Raw genomic sequence first — 13,254 nt, forward strand, 5'->3', positions numbered from 1 at the left:
TCTACTAAAGTGGACCTTTCACGACCCATATAACTACTCAGAAAAAGCAGAGTTGTGACACTGTCTTTATCCCACGCATAGGGGCTGTACTTGTAATAAAACAAAATAAAACTGAAATCCGTAAGGTTAAAGGTCTTAAAAGTCTTTTTTTTTTTTTTTTTTTTGTAGAGACAGAGTCTCACTATACTGCCCTCGGGTAGAGTGCCGTGGCGTCACATGGCTCACAGCAACCTCTAACTCTTGGGCTTACGGGATTCTCTTGCCTCAGCCTCCCAAGCAGCTGGGACTACAGGCGCCCGCCACAACGCCCGGCTATTTTTTTTGTTGCAGTTTGGCCGGGGCTGGGTTTGAACCCGCCACCCTCGGCATATGGGGCCGGTGCCCTACTCACTGAGCCACAGGCGCTGCCCAAAGGTCTTAAAAGTCTTAAGAACCCTGCACTCATTACTACTTGTAACACCTCCATCCTTTGGATTTCTTCCGGCTATCTCATTTCCATTCTAAAACTTTCTGAAACAAACCATGAAATTTCAACTGATGTACAAGTTGCAATAGTTATAATTATTTTACACCTCAATTTAACATTAACTGGTCTTTTTTCTTTTTCTTTTTTTTTTTTTTTTTTTTTGAGACAGAGTCTTACTTTATCCCCCTGGGTAGAGTGACATGTCATCATAGCTCACAGCGACCTCAAACTCTTAGGATTAAGCAATTCTCTTCCCTAAGCCTCCTGAGTAGCTGTGACTACAGGTGCCTGCACAATGCCTGGAAATTTTTTTGTTGCAATTGTCATTGTCGTTTTAGTAGGCCCAGGCCCCGTTCAACCCTGTCACCCCCTGTGCATATGGCTGGCACCTTAACCACTGTGTTACGGGTGCCACCCAGCATTAATTAGTCTTTTATCGTGTACACTTACCTTTCAGAGTCAGGAAGAAGAAAATTATCTATAGTCCGTCCAAATAAATCTTCCGCAAAGACATTAATATTCTGCTCCAAAAGAAGATCCACTAAGCTTTCCGAATTACAAAGTACAGCAAGCATGAGCGCTGTTCTAAAATAAGAAAGATAACCCACACTTACAAACTCGAAAAAAGTTATTTATAGTACTAATTGGATATACTTTACCAATTCAATATCCTGCCTGTCCGTGCAGAATGTTCTTACAGACATGAACATCTTGGGTACTGAAATGTTCATTTTAGCCAATTTCCACTGAAGCTAAAAGGAAGCCTCTTAACCACTGGTATAACACAGTACAAGTTGCTAATTTATAGGGCTTTAATGGTCAAGAAACTACGCTGAGATCACTTATCTTACATAGTGCAAGATTTAGATGTAGAATTCTCCATTCCTTCCCTATCTAAATAGAATATATTTTCATTCAAAGTCAGATAGTGGTCAAATAAGTAAGAGCTACTTGCAGGCTTCCAATAACAATAATAATGGTAATAATTTTAGTCAGAGTACTTACAGATTTTGATGCTGATATTCATGTGCTAGGAACTGCATTAAATTATTGTGTGTGTGTGTGTGTGTGTATATATGTATCTGTGTGTATGTGTGTATATGTCTCTGTGTGTGTACATATAAGACTTTACACACCATAAGCCTTGGCAGATTATGCTCCTTTTCAGATCAAAAAACACATCTGATGATAAATGATGTTCCTAACATCACACCTAGCAAGTGGAAAAGCCAGGAATCCAACCCAGGCTTCGGGGAATCTAAAGCCTCTCTGTTTACACTTTATCACCCACCTATGGCTTATTTTATTCAAGGAAAAGTTTATCCAGTTAAAGTTTTCATCCTTCTGCCCATGCCAATTAAAACTAAAACATCGAACTACACTAGAAGTAAAAATGGAAAAAAAGCTGATGAACCCACAGGATCTGGTAATAGCAATTAATAGTCACTTAAGGATAATCTAACGTCAATATTCTTTAAAGAAAACAACTTAAAGACTCACTAAGTCATTCAAAAGAGAAAATGAATCCCAGCTCCTATTTATGGGACACAGAACATTCTAAAGGAAAACCATATAAGCAACAGTTGTTAAAAAATACCATGAAAGAGTGAAGAATTTCATATTAAGTCATAAAGTAAACTACAAGTTTAAGTCCACATTTTATACAACTAACTAAAGCCTATCAGCTAATATATCACCAAAACACCAAATTACGAACAAATATCAGTCAATATTGAAAAAAAAGGTAAATCCTTCTGTATACTGTCCTTCATATTTCTCAGTCAAAATAACTGCTTTTCTGCGTAACTGAAGATCTGTGTGGATATTTTTCACTATACAACAATTATGAGGTAACGTTATTGTTCATTTAACATTTCTGAGGAGAGATACTATTGCCACTCTAGAATACCACTCAGGTTTTAAAAACAGAACGAATTACTATACCTCCTACATCCATCAACGAGATGTATATTTGCCTTATGCTTAATTAAAAGTTCCGCCACATCTGAATGGGTTTCCTTCAGAGCAAGGAAGAGTGGTGTGGTGTCTTTCTGCAATACAGCAAAAACAATTAATACAATATTGGACAAAATTATACACTTTTATAAGTGGGAAACTTTATATAAGGTCCTAAAATTGTAGACATAAGGTAGAAAATAAATAAAAAGTAGACCCTTCCTTCTCATTACTCTGTGCTTTCCAATGTGAAACTCCTTCCCTTGGAAACACCTCTCATGTGCCTCTTCACATCAACTCAGGTTACCTCCAAAACTCAGTTCAGACATTTAATGCTTTGAAGAATCTTTGCTTCTATCACAGCATTTACCACAGTATAATACTTTCTTGTTTCTCATCTAAACCAAGAGCTTCTTGTGGGCAGAGGCAGTATCTATTATTAATATCTCTATATCCCCCTACCCTAAGATATAGTAGTAACTATTTTCAGTATTTTTACTGAGTTAATGATCTAAATTATTACCCCTAGATCAGTATTTCTTACACTGGATTTCAAAGACTACTTACAAGTATGTACCCCCAACACAAAGTTTCCATGATCATCTATGCATAACAAATATTACCAAACTTTCCATTATATATCCAATATTAAAGCAATCTCTTGAATTTGCTTAAACCCTCTTTGGCAATACATTTTTGGGGCAAACCCTAACATTTGAGAAATGAGAGTTTCCGTGATCCTTGAAAGCTTTCCAACAAAGGGGGAGGATTTCACCAGGTACACCAACTCAGGACTCTCTTCTATCGATGGTGACAAGACCCCAGATGCCAATTGGTCTGTCACTCCTGTTGCGAATGGTTCACTAAGGTTTTCTGAGTGAAAAAAAGCTAGACTTCAAATGAACTTTTCTTGCTTATCATTAAATGGCCCATGGGATGTCTCCTGTTATAAGATTATCAATTTTTTACTTAGGAGGTTGAGGCAAGAGAATCACTTAAGCCCAAGAGTCTGAGGTCGCTGTGAGCTGCGACACCATGGCAATCTACCAAGGGTGACATAGTGAGACTCTGTTTCAAAACAAAACAAACAACAACAACAAAAAAAGATTACCGATTTTTATCTCAGCTGTTAGAAAGTTCACTGAGAAACATTATTCTCAATGAAAATGGTATATGGAAATCTAATGCATATTTAACTTTCTAATCCATTTTTTTCTGGTTTCTCTTTAAATTATGTTTTTTTTGGCAAAATATAAAGCAGAAATATAATGGTTTCTTAATAGAAGTTCTAATACTGACTTACATGTATTGTTTACAGCCTAAGTAAAGGCACTAAATCATTTTCATTTTTAAGGGATGGTGCTGAGGCAAAACATATGTCATCATCTATCCAACTACAACCATGATTAACTTAAAAAGGCTTATAGGTTTTGTAACAGGAAAACAATTATTTGATAGATGCAAAGACAAAGAGATTTTAAAAGCCATTTTTTAAGTTCTAAGATATGACCCCATCACTAAGGACTAATATAATTTTTTTTAAAAAAATTCCTATATGTATTCTAACTTCATGGTTTTCAGTATTTCAAACTGAGATCCTGATTATGCTGAAGCTCTGTGGCCCTAAAAGATGTGCTAAGACAGTTCATATTACAGCTTCAACTAAAAAAAAAGGTAAAGGATTCGCTACTATTCTGATTGAGAAAACTCTACTTGTAAAAAACATTTGTTGACTTAATCATCTGAATGATAACAAAGAGGAAATACTAAAATGGTCAGTCTGCACTTATTGAAAGACTATACACAAGCAAATTTCTAAAATCCCTCTCAATAACAGTAAATGATTGATGGTTGAAAAGGTTAAGAAGTTGCTCTGTAAGCTAACAGATACTGCCAGTAACATTCCTTTTACCCTCTTAAGCAGTAAAAGACATCATAAACATCAGTCTAATATTACTGGAAAGCAGAGATTGAAAGAGAAGTAGTGCCTCTAGAAATTTCTTACATTTTTGATACATGTGAATTCATAATTACACTTAAGTGCTCAGTGCATCAGAGTCTTGAAGAAATTGTGTTGTTCTTAGGGACAGTGTCAGAGAAAGTGTCAAGAAATCCTGGGTTGGTTCAGTGCCTGTAGCTCAGCAGCTAGGGCACTGGCCATATAAAAAAACCTGAGCTGGCAGGTTCTAAGCCAGCCCAGGCCTGCCAAACAATGACAACTACAACAAAAACAAAAAAATAGCCCGGCATTGTGACAGACACCTGTAGTCCCAGCTTCTTGGGAGGCTGACGCAAGAGAATTGCTTAAACAAGAGTTGGAGGTTGCTGTGAGCTGTCACGCCAAGGTACTCTACCCAGGGGAACACAATGAGACTCTGTCTCAAAAGAAAAAAAAAAAAAAAAAAAAAACTCCTGAGATTGACTGATCCTTCCTACCTCAGTCTCCCTCTCCCTCGAACATGTACCTGCCTTCAAGGAAATATTTTTAAATATACGTGCTTGGACCTTATTATATTTTCTGAATCAAAATCTTCAGGACAGAGCCTAGACTTCTAAATTATTCTTTTACATTCCCCCCAGTTCATTGTGTTGCACAATTCTAGTGGAGAACTAATGCAACAGAAAACCACTTTTGTCTCATTGTCTACCTACATGGACAATTATGTTACCACTTGGGAATTTGGATAAAAAGAAGAAAGAGTAAGAGGTGGAGTCATTACTGAAAATTCCATTTAATGTTTCTAGGGAAGGGGAGAACAGGGACTAGTGAACTGAACATGCACCTTGATTTTGCTACAGAAAAGGTCCTTCTCCCCCACCTTCCCATCAAGACATTCTGGTCTTGAGAGTAGAGTTTACACTCTTACCTAAAAGTGGCTGCTTCTGCCAAATTAGGATGATCAGTTAATTATTTGTTCTTCCTTCTTTCTTACTTCATCATACTCATTGTCAATCTGGTTTTCTCGGAGTTCTCCTAAAATTGATGCCTAGACAAGTCTACCTCTCACTAACTCTCTCAAACTGAGAGTTATTATCCCTCAAAATAAAGAGATTCTGGTTTAAATGTTAAAAAACTGGACAAAACATGCAAAACACCCTCTTATTGGAATTTCCTGCAGTTATGTATTTTTTAATGATTTTTTATTAAGTCTTTTGTATATAGATCATAAAAACATTTATGCCATTTTCAATGTGTTGATTATTTGAACAAATTGAAGTGCTTACATCATACTAATCAACATAGCTTTCACCTCATTTACCCAATCATGCAGTTTTTAAACTGGCCTGTGTGTTTCTGATCAGTCTCCTTTCCCTTTTCCCCATTTTCCTCTTTACCCCTTGCTTATGTGAGGCAAATCATGTTCCTAGAAATTATTTTTTAAGAAACCTGTCAACAGCAAGATTTCTATTTCTTGTAAAATACATTCCTTTTGTTGAAGTTTTAAGATAAAGCCTATTTCTAGGATAAATTGACTTTTCTGTGCTATTTTACAATAATTAGAAAGAAACAGCAGAATGGTAAAAAAATTGAAAAAAATAATTTAACCTTCAACAAATTCAGTGTTATCTCAAATATTTAACATAAATGCATAAAAGAAGATGTACTCTCTCATGCTCCTTCAAAAGTACCAATTTTTAAACAGAAACCTTTGACAATTGAGCTATTTCAAAATATTTTATTTTAGGGAATGCTTAAGTTTCCAAACTTGGAAAATTGAACCCTTACATATGTCAATGTTAAAACAAATGTATTTCTGATATTTTCAAAATAAAGTCAGTTAATCTATACCTTGTTCATTATCTCTGTAGCGGCACCATGTTCAAGGAGTTTTGTTGCAATCTCTACATTGCCGCTGTGGGCAGCATAGTGGAGAGCGCAGTTACCGTGGATATCCGTAATGTTGGGATCTGCGCCACGTTCTAAGAGGAGAGTGACGCACTGCCGTCTCTCGCATTGCACGGCCTGTCAGTTTTACACCAAGAAATAGATCATAAGTTCTAGGAATGCAATATAAACCTTTCACAGATTTTACTTATTAGTTATATTCAATTGAGATAAATTCATTTTTATTCTATGGGTTTAAATAAAATCCATCTCAAGCTGAAATCTGGCTACTATATACCTTTATCAGAGGTGTCCTCTCTTCAGCATCTCTGATGTTCAGATCGCAGTCCTTGTCGATCAACATAGTGGACACCTTGGCATAGCCTCTTACGCAAGCCAAATGCAAAGCACTCCTACAAAATTGAGAGAGCCTTTTTAAAAAATTGTAGCACACTAACTAAAAACATGTAATCATTCACGTAGTTGTAAGCATTAAGTTTCATTTATTCCTGTTTTCAGAACAAATCCTTAATTTTCTTGTGAAGATAGAACGATATTAACACTCACTGTGTAACAAAAGAACAGCCTATTGGAATCCAAAGACATTGGCCTTTGTATTTAGTAACTTCAGTTTGGGACACACTTTGGCTTAGCTTTTCTGTGTCTTAATTTCCTCATCGATAAAATGGAAATAAAAATAGTAAGAGCAGGCGGCACCTGTGGTTCAAAGGAGTAGGGCGCCAGCCCCATATGCCGGTTGTGGTGGGTTGAAACCCAGCCCCAGCCAAAAACTGCAAAAAAAAAAAGAAATAGTAAGGACACCTTACAGGATACCCTTGTGATGCTGACCATTTTTAACATTTCCTGGCACAAATAACAGCTCAGTAATTGTTGTTTATTATAACTATTACTATGAATGCTAAGAAAGATGACATTCTGATTAAAGTAAAATGATACAATCATATCTACTCAGTGGTATGTTTTAAAGATTAGAAATACAACTGTATTATAATGTTTCTTTTTTTTTTCCATTATAACATCTCTGATTTAGGAATGCCACTTGTAATTCATGATTATAAGTATAATTGGCAGCATTTTAAAAATTACAGTATTGAACTTAAGATAATGGGGCATAGCACATTCCATGGTGGCTTTACAGTGAGTGAGGTTTGGCACACACAGGTCTCTAGCATTTATTTTTATATGAATGACATTTAAATAAATTTTAGTTTTTAAATGTACTAGGACAAAAAGATGGCTGAATTAACAACAATTTTTTTTTTTTTTTTGTAGAGACAGAGTCTCACTTTATGGCCCTCGGTAGAGTGCCGTGGCCTCACACAGCTCACAGCAACCTCTAACTCTTGGGCTTAAGCAATTCTCGTGCCTCAGCCTCCCGAGTAGCTGGGACTAAAATAAAGTTAATTCTCATTTTGATTTCAAAAATATTTAAAATAAAAGAAATGCAGAATTCAAATGGAAAGTGTGGCTCATTATTCAGTGCTTAGATTGATTGACATGTAAAGGAGATATTTCCAGTGATTAGTATTAGTCATGAAGACTGTTATAAAATTTCAAAGGTCACTAAAATATCTTTTTAAATAATTGTTTAACTTTAGGAATTATTTTTATGCTAACTTTTATTCTTTTCAAAAGTAAAGGAATCTTTTTATCTGTGTTTAACAAGAGGGAGGAAAAACTGCATGTGAGATCAAGTCCTAATGCAACAATTTTAAACCTCTCATCTTCCTCAGGCTGCTCAGGTAAACATGATGGTTTAGGATGGAACGGTCCTGAAAGGCTATAGTATATGTCTCCTACCAAAGAGGTTTCCAGCTTATGTTTGGAGAATAAATGGATTCAAAGGATGGATAGGGAGCTCAATTGAAAGAAAAAAGAAAAACGCAAGAAGTAAAGCAATACTTTTGCAAGATTAATAATCATTTATATTTGCAAGCTTTATTTTCTTAAGGGCACAAATAAAATGATGAATCTTTAATTATTTGTATATATAATAAATACATATGATGAAAACAATGTGCATAATAAAATGTATACGCAACAAAATATACATGCACAGATACAGGTAAAAAGATTCATTTTGAAGAGACTACAAGTTAGCAGAGGATACTAATTCGAATAAATGAATTAATAAAAAGTGGGAAATTATTTTTCTTGTGTAAGATTCATATCCCATAATCCTTGTGAACGGATTATTTCATTAATAATAAGTTGCTACTAAAACTTATACAGGTTCACTGCAGAAATCACAGGGAAAAAAAGAAAAATCTTAGTCGTATACCAATTTCTAACACTAACTGCTTATTTTCAGCTAACACATTGCCATAGTCCATGTGTACATATCAGCAAATTGACATTTTCCTCACTGTATATCTTAAAAGTTCAACCTCCACATGACAGCTGACACCTACCTGTTCATATGCCACCTTCATATCCCACTCTTACCTAAGTGGCTGCTTCTGCCAGATTAGGATTCTGTCACATATTGTACTACCCTATGGATGCATTGAAGTTTCTTTTTTTTTTTTTTTCTTTTTTTTGTAGAGACAGAGTCTCACTGTACTGCCCTCGGTAGAGTGCCGTGGCGTCACACAGCTCACAGCAACCTCTAACACTTGGGCTTACGCGATTCTCTTGCCTCAGCCTCCAGAGCAGCTGGGACTACAGGCGCCCGCCACAACACCCGGCTATTTTTTTTTGTTGTTGCAGTTTGGCCGGGGCTGGGTTTGAACCCGCCACCCTCGGCATATGGGGCCGGCACCCTACTCACTGAGCCACAGGCATGTTATGTAGGTTCTCCTTAATACAGTGTTACTTTAAGCAGAGCTGAGAAAGTCAAATTTTATGAATTTCTAATTACTCCATAAAAATATTTTATTATGACTTGTTGGAGTCTATCTAAAAGGTCATAAGTACATAAAAGCATAAGTACCACCACATTGCATCTTTATAAACTTTGTGGATAGAAAAAAAAAAGTATTCCCTTTTTAATTTAAGGTCCTTGTCTTATCAAGAACACTAAATGTTTTTCCCAGGTCCATAGATCAATTGTAGATCAGTAAAGAAAAATGTACTTTGCAGAATTTTAGAATTCTTTTTTTTTTTTTGCAGTTTTGGCCAGGACCGGACTTGAACCAGCCACCCCTGGTTTATGGGGCCAGTGCCCTACACTTTGAACCACAGGTGCTGCCCAAATTAAGATATATTTTCATTTGATGTGTTGCAAATATTTTGTAAACATGTTTTGTTAATTTTTTTCCCCTCATATACGGAGGGTTTTAACGTTTATTTTGCTGAAACAATCTTCAGAAAGCTTGCTTCAGAGGTCATTCTCAGGAAGGGCTTCTTACCATAAAAATGTATCTATCTCAATAGGCATTTAGGTTTGTTCCTAGTACTTTCCTCATTTGGTATATTTAAAACTTTCAATATGTATTTTATTATGAACATACATTTATTTATGTATTTATTTATTTGAGACAGATTCTCACTATGTTGGCTTGGGTAGAGTTTCGTGGGGTCACAGCTCACAGCAACCTCAAACTCTTGAGCTTAAGCAATTCTCCTGCCTCAGCTTCCAAAGTAGCTGAGATTATAGGTGCCCCCACAACACCTGACTATATATTTGTTGTAGTGGTCTTTGTTTAGCATGCTGTTCTTGGAACCCACCACCCCACCCCACCCCCACCCCCGGTGTATGTGGCCGGGGTCCTAACCACTGACCTGACGGTGCCCAGCCATGAACTTACTTTTGTGAATTAAAAATCTATCTACTTTATTTCCAGCTAATAGACACCTCAGTTATGAAAAATTCATTGTTCGCTAATAATATAAAATGTCACCATTATCAAGTTCTAAATTCTCCTATACATTTGGTCTATCTGGATTTTATATTTTGTGCCATTCATTCATGTGTCTTTTCAAATGTTAGTAAAAAATTTGTGGACCTTAATAGCACATTTTGATATCTAAATAGGCAAGTCTTTATTCACACCATTACAAATGTTTCTTAATATCATGACAATAACAAAAGACGGATACCATATGCAACTCAAAAATTGAAAAATTTTGGCATTTTTATTTGGCTGATTTAAAATTAATAAACATGGAAAGAGCTCACATTTTCAGGAAAATAAGTCTTCCTACTCAAGCACATGCAATCATCTTACCACTTTAAAATTGCTTTCTAAGACCCCCTCGGTAGAGAACGCAAACCCACGGCTGCACTTCGATATAAAATGGAAATTGGACTTGATCTAAAGATGTGTTAGCTCAGAGGTGGACATATTGTAGGAATTCTCTCATTATGTACTTTTCCATAATATACAGAACATTATGTTCTAAAATGTGTACATCAAAAATAAAATGCGGTTATACCTAATTTTCTTGGTTAAATTACTTTAAAATGGTCAATACAGGCTGGGCACAGGGGCTCGCGTCTGTAATCCTAGCACTCTGGATGCCGAGGTGGGTGGATTGCCTAAGCTCACAGGTTCAAGACCAGCCTGAGCCAGAGCGAGACCACATCTCTAAAAATAGCCAGGTGTTGTGGCGAGTTCCTGTAGTCCCAGCTACTCTGGAGGCTGAGACAAGACAAGTGCTTGAGGTTGTTGGGGAGCTATGACGCCACAGCATTCTATCCAGGGCAAAAAAGTGAGACTCTGTCTCCAAAAAACAAACAAACAAAAAAGGTCAATACAGAGCTGTATAAGGGGAATCTGGAGTGGAATGGAAACCAGATGAGGTTCAGCTTTTGCTCTGCTGCCCATAGTGGTGGCCCGAGTGGGGCGCGGGACCTCTCCCAGACTTCCCCATCTCAGTTTCTAAGGAGCCCTGGCGACAGGAGGGCTGGCCCAGGGAGCCCATGAAAGGGGGCGTCTCCCCCCTCACACCCCTCACCCCTCACACCTGGTCACCCCACCTCTCACCCCCCACGCCGCCACCCCCAACCCCATCCCACCCAAACCCTGCCCCCCCCCGCCCCAGCCCGAGCCACCCGGCTCCCTGTTCCTATTACCTCTTCTTCTTGTCATATGCATTTAACTTATTTCTTTTCAGATGGACCAGGTCCATCATGTCGTAGAGGTCGCCTTCGTAGGCAGCTCTGTGGAGAGTCTTGAGGTCCTTAAATTTGACCTCATACCCGGCCGTTGAGAAGACTGGGTCCTGATTCTGGTCCCAGTACTGGTGGACCAAAGGGGTCAAGGCTGTGTTGCCCATCTCCACCTGCAGCTAACAATTTCTTTTAGATAGAGCTCCTGGCTCCGTAGACTCCCTTCCCCCACCCCCTCCCCTCCGCTTTCTCGCTCAGCGTAGCCCTAGGACGGTGTCCTAACCAGGTCTGGCAGCAACTCCAGGAAACAAGCCTGGCGGTTCCGTGGTCAGACCGGTACAACCGAAGGCTAGCAACCGCAGTGCGCGTGCGCAGGAAGACCCGCGCTGGCGTCCGGAAGTTGTGTGCAGCTGGTGCCAGGGCGTGCAGGGCGTGGCTACAGACCTGGACCTTGGGGCTCCCTGTGTCCACAGGATCCTCGTACACTGCCCGCCAGGCCTGGCACACCTGCTGCACATGGTGCGTGCAGGAGGGATCTAGGGAGTTCTGTACCCTCTCAGCTCAGGCGGATATTTCCTGTCCTTGCTGCTGTTTGGACAGGGCCAGGGACTGTGGGGAGCAGCCCTGCAACTAGGAACCTGCCCGCGCCCCAAGAAGGAAGGAACAAGGCACCTGACACCTCAGTTGCAGTCAAGCCTGGCTAATGACCTGGCAGCAGCCGCTCAGCCGGACTGCCTGGTGGGCGCGGACCCCATACTCCCAGCATGGGCCCAGCAGGAGCTGGCCCGCGGAGTCGGTAGGGCCCTTGGGACGCATGCTGGACACGAGTCCTTGAGCGCTGGACACACCAACCTCAGGGTTCAGCGGTGCAGCCTGTTCCGCCCCTGAGTGCTGCTGCTAGTGCCGGGTCCACTGCCCGGCTTGGCGCAGGCTGAGGCCCCCGGCCCTTGCATCGGTGCTGCTGAGGGCGTCGCGAGATCTGGGATTTCTGGACAGTCACTGCAGGCACCTGACAATGAGTTGCAGCCCCGGCTGTGGTGGCAGCGGGCTGGCATCCTAGTCCCTGTCCATCCCGCCTGCCTGGCCTGAGGGCCCACCCTCCTTGACCTGCAAATGGAACGTGGGGCAGCGATGCTGGACCTCGGACACAGCACTCTCCATTTTCAACACAGAACCTCCCCCTCCCGGTTCTCTGAACACCAGCTGCCCCTGGGCAGGCAGGGCTGGGACAGGAAGGTCGCACTCACGGTTGGAATCGCAGAACCCCGGTGTCCTGAGGGCGTCGCCGGGCCTGGTTCCCTCGCAAAGGGCGGCGCTGAGGAGCTGTGCGTTCTGTCACGGCCACAACGCCCAGGAGCAGTCGCTGGCCATGCCGAGGTACCGTGCGTCCTCTACAGCCCGCGGCGCCAAGGGGCCCAGGCTTCTCTCAAGCAGGCGCGCTGAGGCCGCGCCGCCAGGTGGTCCCACGCAAGCGCCCTCTCCCCCGGCGGGACGCGTGGTTCGCCCCTCGCTGGGCGTGGCGGGCCTTACAGCCTCGCAGTGGAACCGGACTGCTGCTCCAGTTCTAGTCCAGCCACACTCCTCTCCTGGAGCTGTCCCTGTCCTAATCCCTAGATCCTGTGGGTGTTCTTGTACCTGTTGAGAGGAGCTTTGCATACCTGATTAATTGAAGGATTTTGAAAGGGGGAGGGGAAGGGAGGGGAGGGAAGGGACCCAATGCCTGGACTTTTAGACTCCTGAGCTCCAAAACGATAACAATTCTAACAGATTTTGTGGTAATTTGTTACAGTATTAGGAATCTAATACAACTTGCATTTGCTTCTCATTCTATCAAAACAGTAAAGTCTTTTTCTTCATTGCTTTAACAGTTTATGAGTCAAAGTACTAAACAATCAACACACCTCTGCCCAGAGACACTAGTCAATTTATTCT

At 40.4% G+C, this 13,254-nt stretch overlaps 1 protein-coding gene across 1 annotated transcript in view; it reads right to left on the bottom strand.

The window, feature by feature from the left end:
- Positions 1-11,524, bottom strand: part of LOC128579380 (putative ankyrin repeat domain-containing protein 20A4) — a 69,715-nt gene extending 58,191 nt beyond the window's left edge. The window contains exons 1-5 of the mRNA XM_053581508.1: positions 11,287-11,524; positions 6,547-6,661; positions 6,213-6,386; positions 2,411-2,517; positions 917-1,051 (exon numbers count right to left, since the gene is read on the bottom strand). Of these exons, the coding sequence (XP_053437483.1) occupies positions 917-1,051; positions 2,411-2,517; positions 6,213-6,386; positions 6,547-6,661; positions 11,287-11,489 (734 nt within the window). The 5' untranslated portion in view covers positions 11,490-11,524. The remainder of the gene's footprint in view (positions 1-916; positions 1,052-2,410; positions 2,518-6,212; positions 6,387-6,546; positions 6,662-11,286) is intronic.
- Positions 11,525-13,254: the final 1,730 nt, after the last annotated feature.

Source organism: Nycticebus coucang, unplaced genomic scaffold, assembly GCF_027406575.1.
Source record: "Nycticebus coucang isolate mNycCou1 unplaced genomic scaffold, mNycCou1.pri scaffold_49, whole genome shotgun sequence".
NCBI lineage: Eukaryota > Metazoa > Chordata > Mammalia > Primates > Lorisidae > Nycticebus > Nycticebus coucang.